Below are 18,483 nucleotides of genomic sequence, written 5' to 3'. Positions count from 1 at the left end.
TCAATGCCTTCTTGAGGTAAATTCTTGTGCTGAATTTCTTCTTTGTGGAGTTTAAAATGGTATAATATAGCAGTTGTCAAAATGTCATCACTTTAGATGAAAAATTGGCTAGAATTTTTTTTTATAAAATTATGAAAATATTACTATATTGATGGTGAAAAATACCAAAACATAATAACTATTTTAAGGTTCTGAAAGCCAAAAATGAGATAAGAAATAAGTAATCACAGAAAAATTAGTTTGTATAGTTTTACCACATTGGAGGGAATTTGAAATTTGGGAATATTTGGACAAATAAACATTAGTTGTTTTATTTTTATTTTTATAGCATGACTTACATAATTTTCAGGCTTCTCTAAATATGTAGACTAACCTATTCATTATGTTACTTAAGGTATCTTATCAATAGCTTACATTTCCAACCCATGTATTGAAGGGCTCAGAAATTATCATTAGTTTTTAATGTACCTTTTAAAAAATCTTTTACTCATGATACTAACTTTTAAAAACTGTTAACTGGCTGTCAACTACATGTTAACTGGATGTCAACATGCAGAAGATTGCATATAGATCCGTATCTGTCGCCATGCACTGAACTCAAGTCCAAGTGGATCCAAGACCTCAACATAAATCCAGTTACACTGATCTTGAGAAGAAAAAGTAGGAAGTAGCCTAGAATGCATTGGCACAGGAGACCACTTACTAAATATAACACCAATAGCACAGACACTGAGAGAAACAATTAATAATTGGGACTTCCTGAAACTGAGAAGCTTTTGTAGGGGAAAGGACACAGCCAATAAGACAAAACAACAGCCTACAGAATGGGAAAAGATCTTTACCAACCCCACCTGGCATCTGACAGAGGGCTGATCTCCAAAATATATAAAAGAATTCAATAAGCTAGACATCAAAATTCCAAACAATCCAATTAAAAATGGGCTACAGGGCTAAACAGAGAATTCTCAAAAGAAGAATCTCAAATGGCCAAAGGACATCTAAGGAATTACTCAACATCCTTAGCCATCAGGGAAATGCAAATCAAAATGACTCTGAGATACCATCTTACACCTGTCAGAATGGCTATGATCAAAAACACTGAAGACAGCTTATGTTGGAGAGGATGTGGAGCAAGGGGAACACTCCTTCCTCCACTGTTGGTGGGAGTGCAAACTGGTACAGCAACTTTGGAAATCAGTATGGCGGTTTCTCAGAAAATTGGGAGTCAATCTTCCTCAATACCCAGCTATACCACTCTTGGGTAGATACCCAAGGAATGCTTATCATACCACAAGTACACAAGCTCAACTATGTTCATGGCATCATTATTCATAATAGCCAGAAACTGGAAACAATCTAGGTGCCCCTCAGATGAAGAATGGATAAAGAAAATGTGGAACATACAAACAATGGAGTACTAGTCAGCAGTAAAAAATAATGATATTATAAAATGTGCAGGCAAATGAATGAAAATCCAGACTCAGGAGGAAAAATATGGTATGTACTCACTCATACATGGATACTAGATGTAAAGCAAAGAATAACCATACTACAACCCACAACTTTAGAGAAGCTGGCTAACAAGGAAGACCCTAAGAGGGACTCATAGAACAAACAGTGAAGGAGAATAGATGAGATCAACATGAGCAAACTGAGGGTGAGGGGGAGTCATGGAGGACAAGGAATGGGGGATGAGAACACAAGGCAATGGGAAGTTTGAGCTGGAACAGGGACAGAGTGGGATAGCAAGGAAAGAGATACCATGATGAATGAAGACATCATGGGAACAGGGAGAAACAGAGTGCTAGGGAAGTTCCCAGGAATCCAAAAGGATGATCCCACCTTAGACTACTAGCAATAGTCGAGAGTGTGCCTGATCTGGCCTACTCTGGTAATCAGATTAGTGAATACTGTAACTGTCATCATAGAGCCTTCATCCAGTAACTGATGGAAGCAGATGCAGAGATCCATGGCTGAGCACCAGGCCAAGCTCCAGCAGTTCAATTGATAAGAGAGAGGAGGAATTCTATGAGCAAGGGACATTGAGATCATGATGGGAAAATGTACAGAGAGAGCCAGCCAATCTAGTGGAAATACATGAAGTGTGGACCAATAGTTGTTGAGCCTCCATGGGACTGGACTAGGCCCTCTGGATAGGCGAGACAGTTGTTTGCCTTGAAGCGGTTAGGGGACCCCCAAGCAGTGAAACTGGATCTGTCCCTGGTGTGTGAGTGTGTTTTTTGGAGCCCAGTGCCTATGGTGGGACACCCTGAGCAGCCTTGGTGCATGAGGGAGGGGCTTGAGCCTGCCTCAACCAAATGTACCAGGCTCTGCTGAGACCCCATGGGAGACCTTGCCTTGGAGGAGGTGAGAATGGGGGATGGGTTGGGGATGAAGGCTGAGGGTACAAGGAGGGAGGATAGGGGAATCTATGGTTATTATGTAACATGAATAGAAAATTTCTTAATAATAAAAATACAAAAAAAAACCACTTTTACTCATAACACTAACTTTTGAAAACATTTTTTTCAAGTCTGGTGTAGATGGAAGTTTTCCTGTGTCCTGCAGCCACTTGGTCCCAAATAAACACACAGAGGTTTACATTAATTATAAACTGTTTGATATATGGCTCAGGCTTATTGCTAGCTAGCTATTATATCTTAAATTAACCCATTTCTATTAGTCTATGTGCCTCGTGGCTTTACCTGTATTTTATTACATCATGCTCCCCCTGACAGCTTGCAGCATCTTCCCTGACTCTACCCTTCTTCTTCCTCTATCTCTCTTGGTTTTCCTGCCTGGCTCCATCCTGCCCTGCCATATTTATTAATGCAGCATTATTTATTAACCCATGGGAGCAACATATATTCACAGCATACAGAAAGACCATCCCACAGAATTTTGGTACTTTATCTAGAAAAAAAGTATTATTTAAAGTGATTAAAATGTAGAAATACAACATCTTTCTCTCAAAATTAGTATAATAGTAGCTTTGCATTATTCATTCTCATAAAATATTGGATCCAGTCATCATGGCACAGTCTTTATCCTAAAATTCAGATGACAGAGGCAGGTTGAACTTTCCAAGAGTTCAAGGATGTTCCTAATGAGTTCTGTCTCAGGCTGCCAATATATAATGAGGTAGAAAAAGAATGTTTGAACGCTCTTCATATCCAAGGATAAGTTTGCACTTTCTTCAGGAAGGAACAAGTGTTTCCCTTTCCTTGCATACTCCCAAGCTGAGCTGTCATTTGTTTTATTGATCTTGGCCATTTTGACTTAGGTAAAATGAAATCTCAGAGGGGCATTGATTTACATTTACATTGATGACTAAGGATGTTGAACATTTATTGAAGTGTTTCTCAGGCATTTGTGTATCTCTGCTTAGTTGTATACCCCATTTTTTAGAACATGTTATTTGTTTTCTTGATATTCAGTTTATTAGTTCTTTGTGGTTTAGATGCTAATCCCCTATCAGATGTATAATTGACAATGGTTTATTTATTTTCCATGCCATAATTTTTCCATGATGCTGTTCTTTTCTAAGGAGAAGCTTTTCATCTTCATGAAGTTACACTTGCTAGTTTCAGTTCTAATGCCCGTGTTATTGGTATCTGGTTCAGAAAGTCAGTCATTGAGTATAACAAGGAATTGAAGCCTTTTCCAGACATTTTCTTCTATCTTAATCAGAGTTTATGGTCTTATGTTGAAGTCTTTGATCCATTTGTAGTTGAGATGTATGCAGGGTGATAGATATGGATCTACTTAGTTCTTCTGCATGTAGCCATCCAGTTTGACCAGAACCATTTGTTGATGATGCTATAGGCACATAGAATTATCCAAACATAACAGGCTATGGCTAAGGCCTTTAGTCTCACTCCACAACTAAATAGGAAGACCCTATTGGTGAAGGAACCACATATTAAATCACCAAACATAGAGTAGTTGCATTTGTGCCCAAATAGAATCCTTACACCTTCTAACTAATGTTCATGGTACTAGAAGATACACCTCATGCTCCCAGAGGAGAAATGTAACCATCAATATCACCAGCTACAACCCTGTTACCTACAACAGTGACCTGTCTGAAACATATGCTGGTCCCATAGTAGCACAAACATTATGGGAGTAATAAATGACTTTTTCATTGGACTTAAAGACTGAATAAGATGGAATACAAACCTGACACTGCCAAAGGGGCCAATAACATGTGACAATATAGGGTATGGGTCATGGACAAACCCAATGCTACTCTTCTTCTGAATGAAAATGAGCAAGAAAATTAGTCCTAGAGACATGTCACTATACCTTTCCCAATCCTCCTTACAGAAGTTTTCTATTGCAGTAGATGGGAATCAGCACAGAGATCAACTGGTCAAAATGCAGAGTGAGAGACTTTGGACCACCTAGTCATAAATTGGATGTCTTCATCAAACCTCCTCCAACAAGGCTCAGTGTTTATGTAGAAAAAGTAGAATGATTATAAGAGCCAGTGCTTATGGATAAGGTCAAGGAAACTTTGTCTTCCAGACACAGCAGGACCAAGATCAATGCACATATGAACTCAGAGACTATGCCAGTACACAGATGATTTGCACAAGTTCCAACAAGACAGTTTGCCAGCACTAAGAGGCAGAAGACACAGGCTGCCATCCATAACCAGGACACCATTTGTAATTGATAGCTGTTGGCAAAGGAAAAATCAGTGTTCTACTTGAAGCATCACTGGGTATATCAAAGGCACTCCTGAGCAGACACTATGACCAGGGGAAGTTGATCAACACAAAGGAAACAGTGTTCAATTTTGTGTTTGTGGTATTGTTGGGGGCTGATGTGTTCTCTTGTGGCATTTTTGTCTTATTGGTTGTAAGTTTGTATTTTCAATTTGGGGATAGATTTAAGAGAGAAAGATTACAAACTTGGGGGGGTAGGTAGATGAGGAATAATCTGGGAGTATTTTGGTTGGGAAAGTATGTTCAAAATATATTGTACATGCACATTTTTAAATCAAAAATGGAAGAAAATACTCTTCATATAATTGAGGTATACGTGTTTCCCCCTAATTATAGCAAGTTCTAGAATAAGGTCTTTGATAACAAATGCTAAAGGCCAAATTTCAATTTCATCTTATTTTTGCACTCAAAATGTTGAAAATTAAACTGAAATTCTTTGCATCATATGTAACACTTCAAATTTTAAAGGATGTCTATACAGTAGTTTCATTGCTCATTTAAATCTCCAGAATCACTCTGAGGTTAGGCTTCCTGTTTCTGGGTGTCCAAGATCATTTGTGATTGGTGTTTTTTAGTTTTCCTTTTTGTTTTTTCATTTATTACATCAACTGTGAAATTAATGAATGCAAGGCAAATTCTCTACCACTCAACCACACACCCAGTCCTTTGAGTCTTATTGTGATAAGCTATACATAAATTCTTCAAATGTGGATTTCAGCATACAGTCAATTAGGCTTTTTTATTCCTTTCTTTGTGTGTTTTATGAATGTTGGGACCAGACTAACATATATTTCAACAGTATTTGAAGACTTAAAAATCCTCAACTGGCATAATGACATTGATGTTTCATCACAGAATCTTTCTGAATTAAAACTACCAGTTCATATGACTTAAATATGAGGTGATAACTATTAGTGTTATGCCATTTAGAGAATAGTGAATCTATGTGAACCTTAAATTTTCTTACCTATCTTACAACTAAATGACTAACAATGCTGAGTGTGTAATTGCATAAGGACATCTCTACTATTTCAAGTATAAATAAGCACCAGGAACATTCCAGACATCGAATGAATGTTCTGATGCTTCCCTTCATGTTAATGCTTGTTATGCTCTAACGATACCTGTTTTTTACTGTGAAAGAGTTTGAGATTTCATTGAATAATTACATGCATTGTATAAAGAGAGAAGAATCACTAACTGCTTTTTAATTTTATGAAACTATTTTCTCTATATCTAAGATTTTAACAAAACTATTTTTGTACATCCTTCTTTTCATAAGCAAAACTGATTCTAAAATATTTCAGTTCTTCTCCACATGGCATAGTCTGTATTTTCATACTAATCTAAGGGCCTTACTATAATATTAAATTGATTTTCTCAAGGAATTGATTTTTAAATCAAATACTTTGGTATGGCAAGCACATTAATAGTTAGTACTTAAATGCATTCTTTAACTGTTTAATTTTCAGTGAGGAATATAAGTTTCATATTATGAGTTTAGTTCCTTATTGAATTCTGCAGATGATCTTTTTCTATTTCTGCTTCAAAGCTTGATTTTAGCATATGTGACTGTATGAGGTGAAAAGATAGGTTGATCTCAAGAGCATGCAAAATGTTATCTATGAAAATATGCTATCCTATTTTTAAGTTTAGTTGAATTCAAAATAGGAAATTCAACTATATTCTCATTATTATTTTTCATTATTTTAGCAAGATATTCCTGAGAATAGTCTGAAAAGTGGTGCGGATGACTTACCAATAGCTTCCAAACAATATGAACATGTAGAAGAACAAGAAGGTAATGCACATGCTTAACTTGTAAGATTACTTGGCAGAGAGGTTTGCTTAAAACATGACAACAAATACCTTAGCCAAATAAAATAACCCACGTAATATATGTTAAATCAAACAAAAGTAAAAATGTAATGGTAGACAAGAAAAATTTTCATCGAAAGGTTGAAATAAGAACGTCAGTAAAAGAGTTGCCTTTTATTTTATTTAACTTTTGATAATTTCATGCTTGTGTACTATATTTACATCTTTTTCAGGTTTCTGGCTATTTCTACAACATTCCCTGTGCTCAAGTCCTTAGTAACTCTGTGTGTGACTTCTCTTCTATACTATTAGTAAAGACACACTATATTTGTGTGTGTTTATGCACGTATGTGCATGTGTGTGTGCATGTGTGTTTGTGTTTCTGTGTGTGTATAAGTGTATGCATGCTTGTATGTATTTGTTTAGTGTGTTGCTTATATGTACATGTGTTTAGGACTGATCACTGGAATTGCACAACCTATTATCCTACTAGGATGAGCTCATCTCTGGAAAATCACCTGATTTATCTTTGTTTATCAGCCACTGATTGCCTACAGATCTTCATCTAGGGGTTGTGCATTGTGAGATTCACTTCACCCACAGTAGAATTTCATCTGGTGTTGTCCTTATACAGGTGTTTTTTCAGATATCATACCTTTGAAATTTCATGGTAGCAATATCTAAGTCATGCATAGAAGATGCTGTGTAGCTTCAAGAGTGCTGGTACTTTGATTTTACAATCAATCTTCCCAATTCTTGCTATTTTTTTCTGATCCTTAGATTTAGGACTTTATAAGTGGAGTTGGGGCATATTATGGTCACTCCTTGGATTTTGATTAATTGTATATACTGTAATACTTTTATGTACTGTGAAAAGTAAATTCTTTGAGGAAAAATGTCAGCTACATTCTTCTGTGGGTATAACTGTGACTATAAAAAACAATATTTAGAACATAGTAAGTATACTGTTATGAGAAAATGGGAGTAATTGATGACTCCTAGTGTTTATAATTTCTCCATCCATGGATAGTTGATTAGTTTCCCAGTACTTGGAATGAATTTCTCATTTAGTGGGTCTCCAGACCAATAGGACAGCTGTTGGTTACCCCAAAAATAAAAGTATCGCTATCCTACCATGAGCGTTATCTTGCCAGGCTTTTCAACATCTTGGTGGTGTACCATTTTCTGCTGGTGGGATTACTGATTGCTTATCTCCCTTGGCACTTTGCAAAGCATGTTCTCATAGTATGAGAGCAGGTTTCTATGTCAGGTCCAGTTAAATTACTCCAAATTCTGTGTCTAAAGTGTGGAGTCTTGAGCAATAGGGCCTTACAACTAAAACTATTTTGCTAGTTTCAATAAAAAACAATTATTTCAACCGGGCACTGGTGGCGCACGCCTTTAATCCCAGCACTCGGGAGGCAGAGCCAGGCAGATCTCTGTGAGTTCGAGGCCAGCCTGGGCTACCAAGTGAGTTCCAGGAAAGACACAAAGCTACACAGAGAAACCCTGTCTTGAAAAACCAAAAAAAAAATTATTTCATAATCCTTTTCCAATTTCCTTAATTTGTACATTTTTTGAATGTGCTTGTGGGTATAAGCACATGATAAATGTTCTGAAACATCGATGACATCTGAAAGTGTAGATTTTAGAGAGCTTGGTCATTTATGAGAGGTGTGTAAATTAGTCAAGTATTTGGATGTCTTGAAGCTGGCAACATGCAGTTTCTATACAAGTGATATACAGGTATTTCTACAACTTGGGCATTTATCTAAGCATGTGCATATTCATCTATAAAGTACATTTAATTGAAATATTTGATAAGAGTAAATTTTTTTCTAAATTCTAATTGTGAATGTATTTCAATCTATTGTCATAGAAAATTATGTATCTAATTGTTATATTTATTTTTTAAATAAAATATGTGGATATGTCAGAAGAACTGGAATTAGAAACAATACCGGATTTAAAACTGGAAAATGAAAATGTTTGTAATAAGAATGAAGACTATCAAAAATTGGTATGTAACTGTGTAAAATTAAATTTCTCACTTAATACTGTTTGGTTTGATGATCTTACCATAGGCCAAAAGAAACTACACTTCAGGCTACTATATTCAGTCCATCAATGATGATTTAACATTGAAATGAAAGTCTTTTACCTATTATAAAACACAGGGTATTCTTAGAATCCAGTCACACAGCTAATCATTGTCTTTTATATGTAATTTAGTAAATAATTATATGATTATTACTTGTGCTTTATGTTAAGCTCTTTACATGGCTGGAGAGCCATAGACTCTCTATTTAAAATAGTGGACGATATAAAATTATGACTTTAGAGTTGGACTTATTTAATAAAGTTGATTCTTCCTGCAAAAACTAAATTTGTTATGTGATGATTATACTCAATTATGTCAAGGAGAAATTTTTTCCTTATGGTCATTGGGTTATTTCAAGGTCCTCATTTGAGAAGATCATATGGATATATAATCAACTAATCTTCCAACAGAAAGAATTTTTGATTCCATAAAAGAGACCTAATTGTGAAGGAAAAACTCAATTATTTTGCTCACTTCAATGAAGGAAATTAATTATTTCCACATTATTGTCCAATATGCTCAATATATATATATATATATATATATATATATATATATATATATATATATATGGAATTGAGTTAATGTAGAGAATTCAAATAGATTCAAGACACTATACTTTCTCTTTCACACAATCTGTTCAGAGACATAATACAATGTTAGGTACTTACTGAAGTATGAGTATGTTCTGAAGACATTTTTCATGTTTTAAACCCACATAAATCTGTATAGTCAATATCTACTCTATGTTGAGAAATCAAGAACTGAGAATTTCAGAGGGAAGCCTTTGCCATAGTAATAGAACACCAAGCAAGTAAAAAGCAACTGTTTTAGTTCAGATAGGTGCATTTTGTCATAAAGAAAACATATGGTAGAGAGAGATATTTAGGCAAAATTGTCGTTAATACAGGGTAGGAGTGAGAATGGTATTTTGTCATCAGAGATCAAAGTATGAAGCCAAACATGTTTTAGAAGATGAGGGAGTGTCCACTCAGTAACTGTCAAATAGGATGGCATTACTGTACATATAGAATAGTGGACAACATATTCTCATAACTTTTAAAATTCTTGAAGAACGAGAAAGCAAGATTTGTTTATTCTGTTAAACATGCAAAAACTGTGAAATGGTGTTTGGGGAAGATTTCTGTTCATTGAGAAACATTTGTAAAATATTAAAAAACTGCATAATGGTCTAATGTTATTGTCTAAAGGTAACATAGGAAATAAAAACTTGTCTGCTAATCATTTTGATCCAGAATTACCATGTATAAGAAATTAACAAAATATGTCAGTTTTGTTTGTTCACTTTTACCGAAATTGAGCCCATTCTGCCTTCTTCACTACACAATCAGCATGATACAATATGAATGCTTTTAACATAATACATACCTCCTATCAAGCCTAACCACACAAATAATGTCATTGTACAACACCTCATAATTAATGTTAATCGTGTCCTAGAGGAATGGCCCTACTAAAGATGTGAACATTTGTCTCATTAACATCCTCCAACTTTACTAATAAGAACAAATTAGTTTCATGCATTATAATATAAAATGATTACTTTTATTGATACATGCACATCAGGCATTAATATGTCTGTGGATGCTTTTCCTCTACTCTATATTTCTTGTATATAATTGGGAAATGAAAAGCTTAAACTTGACTGTGTATATAAGATTCTCCATTCAAATACCATGGTTTTTGATATATACTGCATATATTCTCATGAACAATTTCCTTAAAGTCAAATATCATGATATGTTCAGAAATAGAAAATAAGACCTTTTGGAATTACACTACTAATATCATGTGACAGAGTGTGTTTTATCCTAATCCACTGCAGAAAGCTGCCCAGTCATCCAGCATAGGAAATGGTCCAGAAGAAAATGAAATAATTGAAGGTAAGAGTCATCATGAAAAGACTTTATGTAAGACAAATGCTGGTATGTTATGCTACCGAAAGAAATCACCGAATAAATTTACACTTAAATAAAAGACAACAAAAGTGGTAATAAGTCCCATATGTTAATAAGCATGAGCGATGTGTAAAATTGAGATAGTCCCAGAAAGATCTCTGAGTTTTCTTCTACCTGAGATACCTAAGGTGCCCCATTTGTCCATTGACTCAACAAGGTATAACTAAAGGTTTCATGTTTAGCAAAAGATGTCTAATTGGGGGTTTATCTCCTCTCTTATTTGGAGACTCCATTTGTATTTATTTTATATGCTTATGTATTTAGAAATCTTCTACAGTAGTATGTTTCCATACGGTTTTTCATGTGGATGTTAGTAAATTGGTCATCCCCATATTCCTACCCTAACCTCTCACTTGCATCGCCCTTCCCCCCACTGTCTCTCTACAATTATATATTCTATTTCCCTTTACTTGAATGATCCTCACAAGCAATCCCTTACTTGATGCAGAGTCTCTGTGGTTATATGGATTTTAGCACACATGTTGAAGACTTAAATGCTAACACTCACATATAAGGGAAATTATACAGTATTTGACTTTTGGATCTGGGTCTCCTCATTCGTGGTGATTTTTTCTAGCTTCATACATTTATATGTAAATTTCCTTTTTTGATAGAAGCAAAACACCCCATCGTGTAAGTTCACCACATTTTCATTATATATTTGTCAATTAAAGGACATCTAGACTGTTCCTAAATCTGGCTATTGTAAATAGTCAATAATGAGCATGTATGAGCAGATATTTATGTAGTAGGATATAGAGTCCTTTGGGTATATGCCAGATAGGTGTATAGGTGAATTTAGAGAAGAATTAGTAGCCAGCTTCCTGAGAAAATGCCAGAGTCATTTCCATAATGGCTGTAAAAGTTTACATTCTCATCAGTAATGAGCAAGTGTTCCATTTTCGTCATATCCTCACAAGCATGAGTTGTCATTTGCTTAATTGAACTTCGCCCTTTAGACAGGAGTAAAATGAAATCTCAAAGTACTTTTGGTTTGCATTCTTCTGATAAATAAAAATGATGAGCATTTCTTTAAAAGTTTGTCAGTAGTTTGTGTTTTATCTTTAAAAATTGTCTTTGTATTCCCAAACACCATTGTCATTGGGTTATTTGTTTCCTGGGAGTCCAATTTTTTCTTCTTTATTTATTTTAGATACTAACTGTACGTTAGAGGTTTAAATGGTTAAGTTCTTTTCCTATTATGTAGCCTGATGATGGTGTCCTTTGCCATAAAGAAGCTTTCAGTTTCATGTGGTCCCATTTACTAAATTTGGGTCTTAGTGCTGTGCTACAGGTGTTCTGTTTCCTATGCCAGTGAGTTCAAGCCTGTTAAAAATTTTTCTTCTGTCATATTCAGGATATCTAGTCTTATTTAGAGATTCATGATCCATTTGGAGTTAAGTTTTGTTCAGGGTAATAAATACTCCTATGTGTATTCTTCTTCATGTATCCATGAAGTTTGGTAATCTCCATGTATGGAGGCTATTTTTGTCCAGCGTGTATTTCTACTTTCTTTGTGAAAAATCAGGTATTCATAGGTGTTTTGACATTAATTTGATTTCATTGATCAACATGTCTATTTTGATGATAGAACCATGATATTTTTATTACTCTAGCTCTGTAACAAAACATACCATGAAATAGTGATTTCTCCAGCCTATTTTAGTATTGAGAATCTTCTTAAATATATCCAAGACTTTTTTGTATTTCCATATGAACATGAAAGGCTTTTTGATGCTATTGTGGTTGTTTTTAAAATTTCTCTGAATTTTGATGGAGTTAAATTGAATCTATAGATTTCTTTTGATATATTTCAGTATATTTGTCAGCTGCTTTCCTAACCAGTAAAATAATAGATGTTTATTTTGAAGGAAGGGTATAGAACTCATTGCCCTCTGAAGCCTTCATAAAGGTAGGTTTGGAATTCTCATTGTGCATAAGATTGACTGTACTTTCTTTTTCTTTCAGTTTGGGCTGAAAAATGTCCACATCCAGAGGTAAGTGACTTTTAATATTTATATTGAATATTTATATATTGTTGAAATCCAAAATATTGATTAAATATCTCTTTTCAAAATAGCTGAGGGATTATTGTCATCTAGCCTCCAGACCCATGCCTGAAACACAGCAATCTCAAACAGGTAAATTTTGTTAAGTCACTTTCTTCTGATCAATTTATTCTAATACATTTCAAATGCACACAGTCTTCCCGATGCCAATTATATCTCGACTATAATGTTGGAAGGTTTTGTCATAAGCAATGCCAACTCACTAGTGGCATACATGCTTCAAAATTATTACATTGACAATATAAAACATTTAGAAATGTCAGCTCAGCTTCAATGTCTAATACTCATGTTCGACTGCCTTATCATTTCCAGTGTGCAATCTCTGTTTATTAGTGACTTATAGAAGTCAATCATGAGACTAATGATACTTCCCCAATGTGTGACCATAATTTCTTGATGGATCTCAGAATGCGCACCTACACACATAGCTATCTGTAAAGACAAGGTAGAAACTTATTTGAGCTCAGTGATTCTGATCTGGACTGGACAAACAGCAATGTACAATATCTTCAGAAAAGAAAATCAATTTTTGTGTTGCTCTAGAATTCATAGTGCACTGCTTCACTTCACTCATAGTGCACTGTAATTTAATTACAAGGAATAGGAAATGCATTTAGAATTCTTACTTACAATCTATTTCAATAGCACAGCATACACTATCATATAGTGGAGCAGTCATTGACAATCCCAAAACTTACATAGATATCTTGCCATAGGAAACTTTCAGCTTCATGTGGTCCCATTTATTAAGTGTGGGTCTTAGTGCCTGTGCTACAGGTGTCCTATTCAAAAAGTCTTTTCCTGTACCAATGAGTTCAAGCCTATCACACACTTTCTCTACTGTTACATTCAGTGTCTCTGGTCTTATTTAGAGATCCTTGATTCATTTGGAATTATGTTTTTATTTATGGTAGTAAATACAGATCTATGTGCAGTTTTCTCCATGCAGCAATCAAGATTAGTTCACTATCATGTTGGAAGATGTTTTTTACCCAGTGTATATTTCTGGTTTCTATATGAAAAATCATGTGTGTGGACCTCCATTTGGTGTTCAATTTGATTTCATTGATAACATGTCTATTGTGATGCTAGAATCATGCTGTTTTATTAGTCTAACTCTGTAACAAAACATGAACTCTAAGATAGTGATTTCTCCATCCTCTTTTCATATTAAGTATCCTTTTATCTCTATTCAATGTTAAGTCTTTCATTATTTTGTTCTTTTTATTTAAAATTTTATTTTACATACCAAGCACAAATCCCCCTCTCATCCCTCTTCCCACTCCCCTCCAGCATACCCCCAACCTCTCCTCCAAAAGTGTTAGGTCTCCTATGGGGAGTCAGTAAATCCTGGTACATTCAGTTAGGCAGGATCAAGCACCTCCACACTGCAGCAAGGCTGAGCAAGGCATCCCACTATAGGTAATGGGCTCCAGATTGCCAGCACATGCACCAGGTGTAGATCCTGATCCCACTACTGGGGGGCCTTCAAACAGACCAAGCTACACAACTGTCTCCCATATGCAGAGGGCCTAGTCCAGTCCCATGCTGGTTCCACAGCTGTTGGTCTAAAGTTCCTGAGTTCCTACAAACATGGATTAGTTGTCTCTGTAGATTTCCCTATCATAATCTTGACCCTGCCCATGCTCATATAATCCCCTTCCCTCTCTTCAACTGGACTCCCCAAGCTCAGCCTGGTGCTTGGTTGTGGATCTCTGCATCTGCTTCCATCAGTTACTGGATGAAGGCTCTATGATGACAGTTAGGGAATTCACCAATCTGAATACCAGGGTAGGCCAGTTCAGGCACCCTCTTCACTATTGCCAGTCTTCTAATCTGGGGTCATCCTTGTGGATTCCTGGAAATTTCCCTAGCAACAGGTTTCTCCCTTACCTCATAACGTCTCCCTCTAACAAGATATCTCTTTCATTGCTCTCCCACTCTGTCCCTCCCCCAGCTCAACCATCCTATTATCTCCTCATATTCTCATCCTCCATCCCATGCCCTTTATTGCCCCCCATCCCCACTACTCATGGAGATCTCCTCTGTTTCTCCTTCCCATGGCAATCCATGTGTCCCTCTTAGGCTCCTTGTTTCCTAGCTTCTTTGGAGCTGTGGGTTGTAGTCTGATTATTTTTCTCTTTACATCTGGTATCCACTGATGAGTGATTAAATATCATGTTTGTCTTTCTGAGCCTGGGTTACCTCACCACAGGAGTCCTGCCTGCTGGCTGGCAGCTGGGGCTGCAATGGGTGGGGGAAGGGGGCTTGGGTTGTGCCTCTGAAGCAGGGTGACCAGCTGGGAATATGGTGAGTCACCTCTTGGTCCAGGGGGAGCCAGCTAAGTCTATGTCTCAGGGAACAGCTATGGTCTTGGGGGATGGGTGGATTTGGGGGAGCAAGTGGGACTTGTAGATAACAGGGTCATATGTGAAGTGGAGGTTGTCAGGTTGTCAGTTGCCTGCAGGAAACTCTCCAACTGGCCTGCAATTGGGGCTGCAATGGAGAGGGAATGGGGGCATGGGTTGTGCCCCTGGGCCTAAGGCCTGGAGGCTGGGGTGACCTGCTGGAAGAATAGTGACTCACCTCTTGGTTCAATTGGACCTAGCAGAGTCTGTGTCTCACGGGGCAGCTGCAGTCTTGGTGCAGTGGGTAGATTTAGAGGGCCAGAGTAGTAGGACTTGTGATTAAAGGATCTGATGGGGTGGTGGTAATCAGACCTGCCTGCAGGAGTATTGCCTGCTGGCCTGTAACTGTGCCTAGGAGAACAGTGACTCACCTCTTGGTCCAATCTGAGCTGGTGGAGTCTGTCCATTCTTTTTTTTGTTTTATTTTTATTCTTTTTATTTTTATTTTTGAATTTCCACATGAACCTGAAAGGTGTTTTGATGCTGTTGTGGTTGGTTTTTTGTTTTGTTTTTTTTTTTATTTTCAATTTTTCTGACAAATTATATTGGAATTTTGATGGCTCTTGCACTGAATCTTTAAGTTGCTTTGCTAAGTTTCAGTATATTTGTGTCAGTTTTTGTCCTAAGCAGTAAAATAATAGGAGTTTATTATGAAAGAAGGGAATGAAATCTCACTGCCATCTGAAGCCTACATAAAGGTAGTTTTGGTGATCTCATTGTGCATGAGAATGACTCTACATTCTTTCTCTTTCAGTTTGGGCTGAAAAATGTCCACACCCAGAGGTAAATGTTTTTTAATATTAATATTGAATAATTACATCTTGATTGAAGTCCAAAATATTGATTAAATATCTCATTTCAAAATCCATTCAGCAGAGGGATTATTCTCATCGAATTTCCAAACCCAAGTCTGAAACACAGCAATCTCAAGCAGGTAAATTTCGTAAGTCACATTCTCCTGATCAAGGTATTTCAATAAATTTCAAAAGCACACAGTCTTCCCGATGCCAATTATATCTTGATGATGGTGATGATAGAATTTGACATACGCAGTGCCATCTGATAGTGGCATACATGCTGGAAAATATATTACATTGGAAATATAAAACATTTGCAAAATAAGCTCAGCTTTAATGTTTAATACTTATGATCTAAGGCCTTATCCTTTCCAGTGTGCAAACTCTCTGTTTATTAGTTACTTATAGAAGTCAATCGTGAGACTACTGAGATTTCTCCAATGTTTGACTATGATTTCTTGATACCTGGGTCTCAGAATGAACACCTGTCATACTCAAAGCTACCAGAAAGGACAAAGCAAAAACATATGTTACCTCAGAGATTCTGTTCTGGACTGGACAGCCAGCAATATACCACATCTTCAGAAAAGAAAATCAAGTTTTGTTTTGTTCTAGAACTTATAATGTATATCTTACCTTCATCTGTAGTACACTACTGTAACTTAGTAACAAGAAATAGGAAATATATTTAGAATTCATATCTATAATTTATTTCAATAACACTATCATATGGTGGAGTGATTATTTAAAAGCCCAACACTGATATACATATCTTGCCATAAAGAAGCTTTTAGCTTCATGTGGTCCCATTTATTAAATGTGGATCTTAGTGCCTGTGCTACAGGTGTCCTATTCAGAAAGTTTTTTTCCTGTACCAGTAAGGTCAAGCCTATTACACACTTTGTCTTCTATCTTATTCAGGGTCTCTGGTCTCATTTTGAGATCCTTGATCCACTTGAAGTTGAGTTTTATTCAGGGTTAGAAATATAGTTCTCTGTGCATTCTTCTTGAAGCCATAAAGTTTGGTGAGCACCATGTATTGAAGTTGTTTTTTTTTCCAGTGTGTATTTCTAGTTTCTTTATCAAAAGTAAAAGTGTCCATAGGCGTGTGGACTTATGTTTGGTGTTCAATTTGATTTCATTGATCAACACGTGTACTGTGATGCTAAAAACCATGATGTTTTTAGTACTCTAGACCTGTAAAAATCATGAAATCTGGGGTGGTGGTTTCTCCAACTCTTTTTGTATTGGGGTTTGTTTTACCTCTCTCCAGGGTTTTTTCTTTGTTCGTTTGTGTTTATTTCTATGTGGAGCTAAAAGGCTTTTTCATGGTGGTGTGGTTATTTTTTTCAATTTCTCTGACTAGTCATGTTGTAGTTTTGATGAGGATTACATTGACTCTAAGATTGCTTTTAGAACATTTCAGTTATTTCTGTCAGCTGTTGCCCTAACCAGTAAACTAATAGGTGTTTATTTAGGAAGAAGGGAATAAGAACTCACTGCCATCCAAAGCCTACATAAAATTACTTTTGCAGTTCCCATTGTGTAGGAGATTGATAAATTTATCCTTTCTTTTTTAGTGTGGGCTGAAAAATGTCCTCACCCAGAGGTAAATGACTTTTAATGTTTATATTAAATGATTAATGTTTATTGAATTCCAAAACATTAATTAAATATCTCATTTGAAAATCCATTCAGCTGAGGGATTATTCACATCCAATCTCCAAACCTGAGTCTCTACCACACCAATCTCAACCAGGTAAATTTTGTATGTCACATTCTTCTGATCAGTTTATTTTATTACATTTCAAATGCACACAGATTTCCTGATGCCCATTATATCTTGATGATGGTGATGACAGGGTTTGACATAAGCAATTCCATCTCACTAGTGGCAGGCATGCTTCAAAACATTCACAAGGACAATATGAATTATTAGTAAATGTAAGCACAGCTTCAATGTTTAATACTCAGGTTCACTCACCTTAACCTTTCCAGTGTGCAAACTCCCTGTTTATTATTGACTTCTGTAAGTCAACTATGAGACTAATGTGACTTCCCCAATGTTTGAACATCATTTCTGGACACCTAGGTCTCAAAATGCACACCTATAGTAAAGTTCTCTGAAAGGTCAGGGCAGAGACATGTTGAGCTCAGAGATTCTGTTCTGGGCTGGACAAACAGCAATATACCACATTTTCAGAAAAGAAAATCAATTTTTGTGTTGTTTATAAATCATAGTGCACTGCCTTCCTCCATCTGCAGAGCATTGTAATTTATTTACAAGGAAAAGGAATGGCATTTTAAAAGCGTATCTACAATCTATTTCAATAAATTAGGATACACTTGCATATGACAGTTCAGTCACTGAAAATCTCATTACTTATATGCACATGTTGTATGCTTTTACACCTTTTTATTTTTCTGTACTCTGTTGTCTGAAACTCATCTCTCTGTGTCACAACAGACATTGTATCAGTAAAGAAACCATGTCTGTAATGACTTACTTACTTTCAAAACTTAAAGTCAAAACCTATCAGAATCACACAAAGTAATTAAAAGAAAAAAGGAAACAAAA

At 36.0% G+C, this 18,483-nt stretch overlaps 1 protein-coding gene across 4 annotated transcripts in view; it reads left to right on the top strand.

The window, feature by feature from the left end:
* Positions 1–18,483, top strand: part of LOC143269234 (uncharacterized) — a 59,452-nt gene that overhangs the window by 25,222 nt on the left and 15,747 nt on the right. For 2 of the 4 annotated variants that reach the window (XM_076554294.1, XM_076554295.1), the window contains exons 9-17: positions 6,447–6,534; positions 8,489–8,571; positions 10,499–10,556; positions 12,600–12,628; positions 12,712–12,772; positions 15,863–15,891; positions 15,982–16,042; positions 17,486–17,514; positions 17,604–17,664. In XM_076554294.1, coding sequence (XP_076410409.1) covers positions 6,447–6,534; positions 8,489–8,571; positions 10,499–10,556; positions 12,600–12,628; positions 12,712–12,772; positions 15,863–15,891; positions 15,982–16,042; positions 17,486–17,514; positions 17,604–17,664 — 499 coding nt within the window. The remainder of the gene's footprint in view (positions 1–6,446; positions 6,535–8,488; positions 8,572–10,498; positions 10,557–12,599; positions 12,629–12,711; positions 12,773–15,862; positions 15,892–15,981; positions 16,043–17,485; positions 17,515–17,603; positions 17,665–18,483) is intronic. The other 2 variants (XM_076554296.1, XM_076554297.1) reach the window with 2 other exon arrangements.

This window comes from Peromyscus maniculatus, chromosome 18 (genome assembly GCF_049852395.1).
Source record: "Peromyscus maniculatus bairdii isolate BWxNUB_F1_BW_parent chromosome 18, HU_Pman_BW_mat_3.1, whole genome shotgun sequence".
Taxonomy (NCBI): Eukaryota; Metazoa; Chordata; class Mammalia; order Rodentia; family Cricetidae; genus Peromyscus; species Peromyscus maniculatus.
The sequence above is the reverse complement of the archived record's forward strand: the minus strand, read 5'-3'. Positions and strand labels throughout refer to the sequence as shown.